The sequence below is a fragment of the Nothobranchius furzeri genome, chromosome 9 (assembly GCF_043380555.1).
Source record: "Nothobranchius furzeri strain GRZ-AD chromosome 9, NfurGRZ-RIMD1, whole genome shotgun sequence".
NCBI classification, from domain to species: Eukaryota; Metazoa; Chordata; class Actinopteri; order Cyprinodontiformes; family Nothobranchiidae; genus Nothobranchius; species Nothobranchius furzeri.
The window spans coordinates 74,370,570-74,384,145 of NC_091749.1; the positions used below are offsets into that span (position 1 = coordinate 74,370,570).

At 44.7% G+C, this 13,576-nt stretch overlaps 1 protein-coding gene across 1 annotated transcript; it reads right to left on the minus strand.

The window, feature by feature from the left end:
* Window positions 1-1,271: 1,271 nt before the first annotated feature.
* chrnb4 (cholinergic receptor, nicotinic, beta 4 (neuronal)) lies at window positions 1,272-11,405 on the minus strand. The gene is made up of 6 exons (XM_015952870.3): window positions 11,130-11,405; window positions 8,145-8,290; window positions 4,445-4,489; window positions 4,159-4,268; window positions 2,384-3,431; window positions 1,272-1,738 (listed from the first exon to the last, which is right to left on the minus strand). The coding sequence occupies exons 1-6, from the start codon at window positions 11,179-11,181 to the stop codon at window positions 1,574-1,576; spliced, it is 1,566 nt and encodes a 521-aa protein (XP_015808356.1). The 5' UTR covers window positions 11,182-11,405; the 3' UTR covers window positions 1,272-1,573.
* Window positions 11,406-13,576: the final 2,171 nt, after the last annotated feature.

Below are 13,576 nucleotides of genomic sequence, written 5' to 3' on the forward strand. Positions count from 1 at the left end.
GCAGGCCTGAATCTGCAGGACCCTGCCTGCTTTAAGACCTTCAGCAGCAGGCCTGATTCAGCAGGACCCTGCCTGCTTTAAGACCTTCAGCAGCAGGCCTGATTCAGCAGGACCCTGCCTGCTTTAAGACCTTCAGCAGCAGGTCTGATTCTGCAGGACCCTGCCTGCTCAAGACCTTCAGCAGCAGCCCTGATTCTGCAGGACCCTGCCTGCTTTAAGACCTTCAGCAGCAGGTCTGATTCTGCAGGACCCTGCCTGCTTTAAGACCTTCAGCAGCTGCTAGGCCTGATTCTGCAGGACCCTGCCTGCTTTAAGACCTTCAGCAGCAGGCCTGATTCAGCAGGACCCTGCCTGCTTTAAGACCTTCAGCAGCAGGCCTGATTCTGCAGGACCCTGCCTGCTTTAAGACCTTCAGCAGCAGGCCTGATTCTGCAGGTCCCTGCCTGCTTTAAGACCTTCAGCAGCAGGCCTGATTCTGCAGGACCCTGCCTGCTTTAAGACCTTCAGCAGCAGGCCTGATTCTGCAGGACTCTGCCTGCTTTAAGACCTTCAGCAGCAGCCCTGATTCTGCAGGACCCTGCCTGCTTTAAGACCTTCAGCAGCAGGCCTGATTTAGCAGGACCCTGCCTGCTTTAAGACCTTCAGCAGCAGGCCTGATTCAGCAGGACCCTGCCTGCTTTAAGACCTTCAGCAGCAGGCCTGATTCTGCAGGACCCTGCCTGCTTTAAGACCTTCATTGGCACATTTAGACAGTTAATCAGACTAAAAGAGAAGAGTTGTGTCTTTATTATTTTTGTCCGTAACGTGGTGCACCAATGAGGAAAATTAGGCGTTAAACAACAACTAAACACACCTTTGAACTACTGCTTTTGCAGCTGTGGCTGTGTGCAGCCTCCGTAAGCATCAGACCCTTTAGGTCGACATGTTTTCTGTTAACATTTGTTTCTGACTCAATCATGTTTTCCAGTGAATACGTTTAAATAAGGTTGAAGTCTCTCTGGGTTTTAAACCTTGTTTTAACGAGTTTCTCGTAATAACAATGGTGACAGTAAAACAGTGACTTCTGCTGAGCTTGTTCCAGCTCTTGATGTTTTAAGAATTACAGAGAGACCGGCGCTCCAACAAAAGGTGCGTTACGCCCCGCCTCCCAACATCCTGCAGAGCGTTGCTGTTCGACCGTTACGGACCATCGCGCCGTAACGAGACGTTAACATCGATGTTCTTCACAGCAAACGTTCCTTTTATCTTGTTAAGAAACTCAATATAACCAGTTTCATTTTTACCATTTTAATATGTCATAAATATCATTTCCATGGTTGACATTGTTTATTTTATGAATCGGACCCTACGATTAACAACTACTTTGTTGTAAACTAATAATAAATAAACAAAGTTTCTGTTATACTGAGATAAAAACTGATTTTAACTGGTTTCTCCTTCATTCTTCCCTTGAACGGACAGCCATACACTTATACAGCAAACATTGAGACTTTATTTTTCACTTGGTGTCTTCTCATAGGAACACACCGTCTCTCTCTCGTCTGAGCTTGAGCCGAAGCGCAGAAGGTGTTCATCATATGCGAGGTGTCTCTGGAACGGGCTGCTGGTTGGGAACAATCTGACTCTGGAAGAGAGGTTGGAGAAACAAGCCCAGGGTCCCGACCACACACACAATCACAAAGATCCACAGGAACATCCGATCCACCACCATGGCCACATACTTCCAGTCCTCTATCACCTACAAAAGCACACAAATAAAAGTTCAACCAGTTTGTCTGAACAGTTTTCTTTCAAAGGCTGAGTGGCAGATGACTTATGGAGCTGGCGGTCAGAGCTGCATGGACGGCCTCATTAGTCCGACTGAATCCCTAAAGCCAGCTCCTCACAGGTCTGGGACTCTTGTTGACTTGCTGGGTTCAAGAAGACTTTCTGATTCTGACTATTTTGGGAGAAAAATTGGAAGCGGTATAAAATTATGTTGACACTGAGAGCCCTTAAACTTCCTCGTGAATGCCGTTTGCATCTCTACTAGCAGAAGCTAAGCATTAGCATTAGCAACTCCACCACACAGCAGAACTCCTCCAGGCTTGTGTTATTAGTGGAGATAAAACATCAACGTTGCAGAGCAAGCAGAGTCAGTGGTAGGGTCGTGTTGCTGTTAGCCAATCAGAGTAGAGATGTTCAGATATCAGGAAGTAAGACTCCAGATCCTGCCGTCTGAAGCTCAGCTGTGATGTAGGTAACTTGTATGCCCCCCCCCCCCCCGACAACGACGTACAAGGCCGTTGTTCCTACTAGAGACCACTGCAGATGTGATGAATAAACGCGTGAACCACTCCTAGCATCAGAATCTAAAACGATTGGTTGATATCAGCATACATACGCTCTGATCATCGTCGTCTCCCATCAAATGCTCGGCCACAAAGCGCACCCCATCCACTGCCTCCCGGACGTCGGTGGCCCAATCTGAGCTGCTTCTTTGCTGGAGGTCCTGGGTGGAGGTGAAGCCGCTGTAAAGGTAATCAGAGGACCTCGAGTCCAGCTTCCTGTTGGTGTGGCTGTGTCCCATCGGTGAAGCAACATTTTTGTGTCCTGGAGTGGAGAAGGCCGAGTCGGAGGACAGCAGGGCTGAAGAAGACAAGGTGAAACCTGATTTTGGAGCTACTTGACGACCCAGAATGGTTCTCCTTGCCTGTAGGCACCGCTGCTGACGCAGTCTTTGGCGTGCAGAGAAGTTGTGAGGGCGTCTCATGAAGAGTAAAGCAGGCAGTTTAACAAGGAATACCAGCTTGACCCAGGAGGGCATCGTATGGGTGCTGGGAGAGCGATGGTGCACATTGAGCACACACACACTGGTGATGATGGAGAAGGTCACCAGCACCATAGTGAACATCAAGTATTTGCCAATCAGAGGTACATCCAGTGAGGTGGGAGGAACAATCTTTGAGATTAAAAGCAGGAACACGGTGAGAGCGAGAAGGACGGAGATGCAAAGCGTCATCTTCTCTCCACAGTCTGACGGTAGGTAGAAGACCAGAATGGCCAAAGAGGTGATCAAAACACACGGGATGATGAGGTTTATGGTGTAGAAAAGAGGTTTCCTCTTGATAATAAAGTCATATGTGAGGTCTACATATGTAGCATCCAGAGGGTTGACAGTTCGTCGACCTGGCAGTGCCAAGATGTCCCACTCCCCACTAGGAGTGAAGTCATCCATACTGGCCACTTCAGACTTCAAGATCAGGTCGATCTCAGTGTGGTCGTACGTCCACGAGCGAAACTTAAGGGTGCAGTTCTGCTGGTCAAAGGGGAAGTGCTTGACCTCAATCTTACAGGCGCTCTTATAGATGGCTGGAGGAAGCCAGTTGACGCTGCCGTTGAAAAGGACAATGGCGTTGGTGAAGACTGTTACTTCGTACGTTCCATCAGCGCTGCAGAAAAGAAGGGAAGTTGTTAACATCTCACCATCTAGCCATGGAGGCATCTGAAGATGAGCTGTTAGTGATTATTGAATCAATCGAGCCAACATGGATGGGCTGCCTTGTGTGAGCTACAGTGAGTAATGGGTTTACATTGACCTACAGCTCCCTCTAGTGGCTACATGTGGTATTGTTTTGGTTGCCTTGAAACGGCACAGAAAATCCAAAATGGCTGAACGTAATGATGCAACATTCCCGCGTTGAGCAGTTATCCATTTCAGACTGTTGCTGCCTTGGACAAGAAGTACTAGTTACCAAAACGAGGATTTCTTCTCATTTTGTGTGTAAACTGTTAGAATTTGTACATTTTGTGGAGTTATGAACATGTTGTTTGTGTTAGCTTAATGTTAGCCAGTTTGCTATGCTAGTTAGATTATCTCTAATCGATGGTCAAAGAGAAGGCAATGCTCAGAGGCCATTCTTCAATGAATCAGCACAAAAAAGCAGTTCCAGTGTGTTTACTGGAGCATCGTTATCCAGCTGTAGCTGGTGGAAACTGGGAAACTCAGAGCGAGGACGGCACAAAAGATCCAAAAACAGTCCATTATACCAAACACAGCAGCTCAGACCCCACAAGTCATGGCTGCTGTGGAAATGCCTCTCGCTCAACGATTAGTGTCAGAGGCTTTTGTGTAAATGTTCTGTGAAGACCAGAGAATAAAACATTACAGATGCTTACTTGTTGTACAGAACAATATCTGGGAGCCAAATGTGTCTGGATGGAATACGCAGCTTGTCGATGCCTTCGTACCTCGCAGGATCCCACGATAACCTGTAATCCACCCAGTGCTATAGAGAGAGTCGGGTCGTCATTTATTGTTCTGATCCTAATGCTCCTTAGAAAAACCAATTCATTTCTCATTACATGCTACGTTATGAGGGAAGTACATCTACCACGCTGGAAGGGAAAGGAAGGGCATGGTCTAATCCGAGGTCAGGGGAAGGACTTGAGCTGCGAAACTTACCTGAGTGAGCCAAACATTCGTGGTCATTATCTGTTCTCGCTCGTTCTGAAAAGAGGCACATTAGGTAGGAATTAATTTCTTTTCCTGCTGTTAGCAAAAACAACAATCTTTACTGGAGCTGGGTAGCAGACTTTAAAGAAGGAGGGATAAAAACTTCAAGCTGTTCAAATTTCTTTCTGTTACCTTTTGATTCCTGCATTTATTCACCTGCTGGTTTAGATTTTGTTCATCAATAAGAAACTGCTCACTTGTGTCTGGGAAGAAGGTAAACAGCCTGTATTTGATATAGCACCTTCTAGAGTCCTGGAACCCCCCAAGGCGCTTTACAACACAATCAGTCATTCACCCATTCACACACACATTCACACCCTGGTGGAGATGAGCTACGATGTAGCCACAGCTGCCCTGGGGCCAGTGGCGGAGCTTGATATGTGCAACATGTGCGGCCGAACAGGGCGGCAGTCTGCAGGGGGCGGCATTTAATTTCCTTTTTTTTTTTTCTAAAAATATTTTTTTTAGCATCAACCAATACATAAACAAAACATAGAAATCGCATGTTCTTAATAATAATAGTGATGATAATAATATTTCTGTAATAAAAGCACAACAAAGTGTAACCCATATCAACTACTCCCTGTCACATGACCCACGTCAGCTGATGTGAGGTCCCTCTCCTGATTGGCTCCTTCCACGTCGCGGCAACCATGAAAGCTGCTCCTGCCGTGGCTGTAAGCTTGTTGCTTGTAGAACGGCGTTGGAAAACAAAGCGTTTTTCTCCCCTCAATTCATTTATACTCTCATTTTACCTCAGCGGTAAGTGTTCTTAACATCTACCAATAACACCCTTTTACTTGTCAGTGACCAGTCGATGGTTTTCGCTATAAAAAATGACCTTGTTCGGCGGAGTTCCCACCGCGAGCAGAACTCCGGTTCAAAAACGCTGTTTTTGAAACACTTTTATTTACTTAAGCACTTTAATGGGCTTAACTTGAAACCAAGAGCAATCGAATGATTATTGTTGTGTTGCCTTGAATTCGGCTATGCTGTCTGTCAGACAGTTGTTTTCCTTTATTGTTGTTTTTGTATTTGTTTGTAGCAAACGCTACTGGAATGCATAGATTGAGCTATGTAGCCAAGATGATTAATAATTGACCTGTTGTACATTCGTGATATGTTCACCGGTAAACTGAATCTAACTTGATGTGCTAATGAAGGTTTCTCTGGCCTACAGGTCAGGTTTTTTTCCCCTTGTTGAACTGATCTTCTTCATATTGAAGTGGCGAGCTGGTAGGACCATTCTTTCTTCTTGGAATCGGGAAATGAGCTATTATTTACCCCATGAAAAACGGAGCGGCAGCGGGCCGCTGGAGGTGCCCTGCTAGTATGATCCCGTTTAAACTGTAAACTGCCATAAAATAAAAACTATAATAGCTAGAGCGGTCTTTTTTTAGCTGAAAGTTGAGACTCTCGCCTTTCAGCACATCTGTACTGAACAAGTCGATGATGCCATCGTGTTGCGTTAAGTGTGTCTATTTCAGTAGAACTTTGACAAGTGGTGAGAAGGTGGCCAGGAGCTGGATGTTGTATTCAGTTAGCAAACGTTGTTATATATACACTCCACGCAATTTGAAACAAAGTTGTAGGTGTAATGTTTTTTCGTGTGTGTGTGTGTGTGTGTGGGGGGGGGGGGGGGGTGTCACAGGGGGATTTCGCACAGGGCGCCATTTAGGCCAGCTCCGCCTCTGCCTGGGGCGCACAGACAGAGCACAGACAGAGCACCTGCGGAGCACAGGTGCCACCGGTCCCTATGACCGCCACCAGCAGGCTAAGGAGGTTAAGTGCCTTGCCCAAGGGCACAACGACAGAGACCGACTGAGCTGGGCTCAAACCTGCAACCTTCTGATTACTTCTCAGATCATTTCTATACTATTACAGATGAATATTTAAAATTTGTCATGCATTTTTGGTTGTTTTTTATGGGAGAAAATGCTTCTTATAACACACAAACTGGAATATGACGTAGACGCTTATTTGGGCCTTTTCCTGATTCTGCTAAACGTTGCTTTGTTAACAAGTCCGACTGTTATTATCCAGCTCAGCCCACAACCAAGTCCCCATCGTAAACTAAAAACATCTTCCTCTGTTTGGATGTGTGGTGAAAGCAGACGCTCTCGCCACCTAGTGGCTGAGTCGGAGTCCTGAGCTGGTGTCGGTGGACTCTGTATAGGATACACAGAAATTATGAGTAGCGTAGAGGAGCCCAGAAATGCTTTAATTTCATAACCAGGCAGAAGGAACAAGGGCAAACACAAACACAAATAAATAACAAGCTTCCATGCTGTAGTTCTTTTTTAAAACACAGAGCAGTTTTGTTTACCTGTTTTCCCGCGCGCGGGAAAACAGGTAAACAAAACTGCTCTGTGTTTTAAAAAAGAACTACAGCATGGAATGAGAGATACGACACAGCAAGAACACACCTAAGATGTTCAAAAAAAAAACAAGCTTATTTGTTTTGTTTTGTTTTGAAAGTCACAATAAAATGTCACGTTTGAGCAGATCTGCACAGATCTTCCATTCGCTGCTGACCTGCGGTTCCCAGTTCGGCCTGCTGAGCTTTTGCTTCCATCTGCAGCATTCACCCCCTAACCCATCACACATCTGAGGCATTCACTCACTAAGTGACACGATTAGCCAAATTATAGAAGTTATATCCCCATTGACTTGATTAATCCCATCACAAGTTGTTTTATGTTTCGGTTTGGCTGACATGACTGTTTTCCTTTATCACAACACAACATTTACTGTAAATTATGGCTTAAATTGTAATAAATTAAATAGACAAGCTCTCTGTGAGTTGACCCTTTCATCCTAACCACATGCTTCCTATTGTGAGACACTCCCACCGTTAGTTCGTAATATAACAATAATCAAAGTGCAAAAACATATTTATTGGTTTCGTTTTAATGAAAGCTTGGCGCGATGCAGAATGGGTAACAGCCCCCAGGACTCTGTCGTAAACTTACGAGACGAGGCTGTGAAAGCGAGATGGGCCTCAAGTGTAAATCAGCTAGCCACTCTGGCTAAAGCTGTTTTATGGTCCCTTTTAATCCAGTTTCAATCTGGACATGACCAGATCTATCCTCTTCCTCGTCCGTCTGTTTAATGCGTCCCTGAAGTAGACGGCGCTTTGTTATGAACTACTTCCTCCTCTGTCTTTTCCATCATCCCCCTCCCTCATCCCGTCCTTATTTTATATCCCACTCTTGATCTCTACTGTCGTCTCTCCCTCGGACATATAGGTGGTGTTTGAGTGGAGGTGGGGGTCTCTGCTCCCCCTCCTCTGAGCGTCCTGACTTACTGTGGAAGACCTGATGCTGCCGGGGCAGACGGCCCCTCTGATGGCGTTTCCTTGCCTTACCTTACCTGGCTCATCTGGACTCAGCCGAATGTAATTTTTACTGGTGTGTGTGTGTGTGTGTGTGTGTGTGTGTGTGTGTGTGTGTGTGTGTGTGTGTGTGTGTGTGTGTGTGTGTGTGTTAATGTTTTTAAACTGTTATGGGAATTTGGGGTCATTTTGTAAAGCACTTTGTTTGCAAAGCGCTTTATAAATCAAATCTGATTGATTGATTGATTGATTGATTGATTGATTGATCGATCGATCGTACACAGGTACAAATACAGAGTGTGTTTCCTGTCTTACCACGCTGATGAGCTGGGCGAGAGACACTTGAATTGTGACCGTGACTCTCTCGGACCTGTTCACCGCCGGGCGAATGAGCGGGTTGTAGCGCTCCTTTCCCAACAGCCAGTTCATTAAACGCTCCTCTGAGTCAGCGCATGAGCGGCCTGGTGACACGAAGATGTTTGACCATTAGTTTGTGTTTAACAAGCATCCACTTCAATGAAAGCTTTGGAATAAGGAACATTGTCAACGCAGAGTGCAAGAGGAATGGCTGCAGGTCGTTGGCTGTATTTGCATGTAAGTCGTTTAGTCCTTTAAGGATTATTGTTTCACACAATTTGCACACAAATGTCAAAACTGAGTGCAGAAAACATTTTCTGGCTCCTTGTGATCGAGCGGCCAAGACTCAGAGGTACGAGAAGATCTACACCATGTTGTTCTACAAAAATGTTTTTCTATTCATCAGAAACTGTCGAGGTGGATTAATAAATCTTCTGATGGAACAGCTGTAGGACACACCAGTCGCTAGAATAACACAATAAAAAGACTTTGGAGCGCACCCGAGTGTCCGTGTTTGAAACAAAAACCTTCTCAGAATTAAACAGATGCAGGCAAGAAGAGGGCAAGGCCTACCACCAAGCAGATTATCCTGAAGCCACTGATGTGAAGCGTGAGTTTCTGTCTTAAATATCTCAGTTAAAGGCTCAAGTGTTATTTCCAACAACTAAAAGGGAGCGTGCCTATGGGGGGGGGGGGGGGGGGGTCGTGCTGGTCTTCACTGGAAGGCAGTGAAGACCCGAACCCTGTTCTAAGCCCCTTTCTGAAGCTGAACTGAATAAAATAGCTTCTGGAGCGTGTGGAGAAATGGGCCAAACCCCATAGACATGAATATGTAGACGCCCCTTTGGGCGCTGGAGGGTGTAACAGTGTCGCTGCCATATTGGATGGGTCTAGCCCCACTCTGCAAAGTCAAAGCTGGCCGCCGCTTAAGGAGCAACTAGCAGGTTAGACTCCCATGAACCAATGTTTAGACAGATATAATAGTTTAAACATTTTTACACAAACATAAATTATTTAGGCTGTTAGTAATTTTTGTGGGAAAGTTTAGTTTCTAGCCAAACCAAGTGGCGTCATCTGAGGGAGTCCTGTTAGCTTCATCCAGAGAAAAATCTGGACTCTACTGCAGCTCTGGCACTGAGGAAACTTTAAATGTTTATAATTCTACTTCTGGTGGACCAGAACCCTAAAGTTATGAGTTCGCTGCTCGCCCCAGAGAGCAGAGACCAACCAGAGGGAGAAACCATCGGCCAAAGCAGAGAGACTGAGGAGAAGCAGGGGGGCGGGGCTTGTAACCCTCGTCAGAGGTTCACATTCAGAAACAAGAGAAAGGAACTTTTTACTAGAAATCTCTGCTGTTATGGATTTTGACACCAAATATCCACAATAAGCTTTTTAAATAGTATTTTTGAACAGCATTTATTATGAATTAGAAAAGAAATGTAACCTGCAGTTTGCTCTTTAAGGCAACCCTCACGCCGGGGCCAGCCCAACCTTGCAGCGCTGCTGGGAAGAAACTTTTACATCACAGTAGCTGAGCGTCAGCCGTGCTGACGGATCGCCGAGAGCTTACACTGTTGTGTGAAACCATGCTGAAAATGAGTGGCACCTCTGGTCCAGATGTGGAGCACGTTAGGCATCCCTTCCAGGAATGCGTCAGTCTTTTGTTAAAGAGCAAGTCACCCCCAAATCACTTTTTTTTTTGCTGATAAACTATATAAAGGAGTGTCTAATCATGCTACAGACATGTGTAGTCAATAATTTGGCAGTTCAGTGCATCTTGGTTAAAATTCAAATATTCTGCCTAAAACTGTCAGTGTTGCGCCGTCGTCAGGGAAAAATTCTGCACTGTATTTGAATTTAAATCTGCCACCGCTATTGGCTAAGAGGTATGCTATGATGTCATCTGGTAGATTATGATGTCATAATGCCATTGTGAGCCTGTGTGTGTGTGTATTTGTTAGCGGCTCCGCCCTCTCGGTCTGCCAAGCAACAGCATTTGTTGCATTTTTCAAACATGAAGTGGGAGTGAAGTAAGTTTCTTGTAGGTGGTGACTTGCTCTTTAAGGCTCCAGGAATTCCTCCCCGCCGTGAATCTGCTCACTTTTACTTCCTCTTGGTAGAAATCAACTCCTGCTGGGTGGTGTAGCAACAGGCTGGCCTCCCACTGGGCGGTACCTGGCCGTGCCTTTGTCAGTCCCTTGGATGGAGTCCAACCCAACGAGACCGCCATGGCGTGCCAGAGCTCCTGGAAAAACAAGCTGTTCCTTCCAGGCGGTGAAAGTGACAGAAGCAGCCAGTTGAACACACTCGCACACGTGTGCAGGCTGCAAAAGTGTGCAAAGTGAACAGCAGACCCAGGGGTGAGGCCGGCGTGTTAATACGATGCCAGAGTCAGCCATTTTTGAAACTGATAAGGTCACTGAGCTACAGCGCTCTACAAACCCACTATTCTAGAAAAGATCCCACATTTAGAGTTGATGAAGAACAGAATGAGCCTGAGCAGAACATTTGAACCTGTTATAATAAACTATGATGCAGATGAATGAGTCAGAGATGCTCCTCCTCCTCTAAACGTTTAAATTAATGTTCGCATAAAGAAAGAATAGAAGATTAAATGATGCTGCTTTCCTAATGAGCATACCTCACTTTTATCAGCTGTTTGGGGAAAATGTTAATAAATAATAAAAGATCAGGAGACTTTATCACTTTAAAGTTCGGTAAGATAGTTTAATCCTTCTAAAGGTTTATCACAACAAGTGACAGCTCCTTACGCAGGTATAATTATTCTGACTGATAATAAACTAGAGACTAAATGTTATTTCTGTCCGGCGGGTTTCTTCTTTCATTTCAACTTTTGAGCATTTATTTCTGTCCAACTGGAGCCCAAAAGGCTTTAGACTCCCGGTACCGGTACCGAGCCAGAATGAGAAGGAAAACACTTACAGTCAATCAGAGCAGAGAGGCAGAAAGCGAGGAGGAGGAGAGCCCGACTCATGGCGGCGGAACCATCCGGTCAGCGGGAGTTCTCAGTGAGGAAGCCCGGGAGCTGCTTCGGTGAGTGGGGCTCTTTCCCTCGGACATCCCGGGCTGGAGGCGGTTCGGTAACTTCACCGGTACCGTGCTGATACCTGTTGTCCAATCATAGCGGTTCCTTCAGAGGATCACGGTGTCCACCGAACCTGTTCTCTGACCCTGTAGCACCCGCGCAGCGGCAGCAGCCCGAACCGGACCGCGCTGGTCTCCTGCAGCTGGAAACCGTTCTGGGATCAGTTTACACGAGCGCAGCAGCAGGTTCACAAGGAAGCTACACTCACTCAGGCTGTTCCGGGTTCTGTTTATTAAAATAACATCTGGGTTCTGTTAAAATGAGTGTTCCGGGTTCTGTTTATGATAAAATGGCTGCAATTGTTGACTTGTGGGGCCAAAAAATAAAAAATAAAATCATATTTAATCTTGTTAAAATAATATTTAGAATATATCTGTCGGGTTCAACTCAAATGAAGATGAATATGTAAACACATAAAATAAGATACAGGCTATTCACATTTACGTTTAAATCCGGTCTTGATGCCTCGGTATTATCCAGTTATCGACCTATCTCTACGCTGCCGTTTCTTTCTAAGGTTCGTGAGAAAGTCGTTTTTAAGCCATTGTCTGACCATCTAGATGATAAACAACTTTTAGAAAATATTCAATCAGGTTTTAGAGCAAAGCATAGTTCTGAGACGGCACTAGTGAGAGTGTTCAGTGATATTTATAATTATACTGATGCGGGTGACTCAGTTTTTTTATTACTCTTAGATCTGACCGCCGCTTTTGATACTCTTGATCAGATACTTCGCGATCGTATGGAGAAGTTTGTTGGTATTTCTGGTTCCGCCCTCTCATGGATGAGTTCCTACCTGTCTGACAGGTATGTGACTGGTAAGATTGGTAGCTTTTGCTGGAGTGATGCTCCCCTGAAATATGGGGTCCCACAAGGCTCTGTATTTGGTGCTCTGCTTTTCAATTTATACCTGCTCCCACTTGGAGCCATCTTTAAGAAATATGAGCTTGAGTTTCATCTTTATGCTGATGATTGTCAGGTCTATGCTTCTATTAAAGCTAAGGAATTAGGTCTGAGTTGTTTTCATGAGGTTAATGACTGGATGGGTTGTAAGATTGACAAGTCTAAGACTGAGTTGATTATGTTTGCACCGAGTGGTGCTCCTGTAGATACTCAGTCATGTATGTGTGGCTTTTCCTATGAGGCAAAAGTTGTTGTTTCTAATTTGGCTGTTGAGATTGATTCTCAGCTTAAAGAGCAAGTCACCCCCAAATCAACTTTTTTTGCTGATAATCTATAAAAATAAGTGTTTGATCGTACTGTAGACAGATGCCATCAATAATTTGGTGCTGTAGTGCATCTTTGTTAAAATATAAATATTCTGCCTAAAACTGTCAGTGTTGCACCCCCTTCAGGTAAAAACTCTGCACTGCAGTTAAATTTTCATCTGCCATTGCTATTGGCTAAGAAGTATCAAATTACATCAGCTGGTACCATATGATGTCACAATGTCATTGTGAACCTGTATGTGTGTGTCTTTGTTAGCGGCTTCGCTCTCTCGGTCTGCTTGGCAACAGCATTTGTTGCATTTTTCAAACAGGAAGTGGGAGTGGAGTAAGATTCTGGTAGGGGTGACTTGCTCTTTAACTTTCATGTTGGAGTCAATATTTGGTTCAAGTTTGTTTTTGTTTTTTTCACCTAAGGAAGCTTTATAAGGTTAAATCATTTTTGACTAGGAATGACTTGGAGAAGCTTATCCAGCATTTATAACATCTCGTTTAGACTACTACAGTAATCTTTTCTTGGGTATTAATCATGGATGTATTGCTAGGCTGCAGCTCGTCTCCTGACTGGCACATGTAGGTTTGATCATATCACTCCAGTTCTTGCACCTCTGTGCTGGATCCCAGCTAAGTTCCTTATGCAGTTTAAGATTTTGGTTTAGCTTACAAATGTTTGAATGGACATGCTCCTAGCTATTAATCTGAACTCCTCCTGCATATGTTCCATCTTGTGGGCTGCATTCGGCTGACCAGCATTGGTCGAGTGCGCCCAGGGTAAGGCTACAGAAAATTTGAGATCTTTCTCCGTGTCAGCAGCACCGACTCTGTGGAATATGTTGCCTATCTTCATATACAGTATAGGCAGGCGTCATCTGTTGCTGTTTTTTTAAAACCTACTAAAAACGTACTTTTTCTCGACAGCTTTTACTAGTCCTAGTTGACTTGGTAGTCTTGTTTTTTTTTATAATTTCTTATGCCAGATTTTTTATGCATTGTTATGTTTTATTGTGTTTTTCCTTGACTGCTTTTATTTTTTTTATGTTTTCATACATCTATGTTCA

Bases quoted from the DNA above. Each gene is read 5' to 3' on its own strand.
- chrnb4 (XM_015952870.3), bottom strand. From the start codon at position 11,181: ATGAGTCGGGCTCTCCTCCTCCTCGCTTTCTGCCTCTCTGCTCTGATT. The intron at 4,269-4,444 runs GTAAGTTTCGCA...CTCTCTCTATAG, and splicing joins CGAATGTTTGGCTCACTCAG to CACTGGGTGGATTACAGGTT. The intron at 1,739-2,383 runs GTATGTATGCTG...GTGCTTTTGTAG, and splicing joins GAGACGACGATGATCAGAGC to GTGATAGAGGACTGGAAGTA.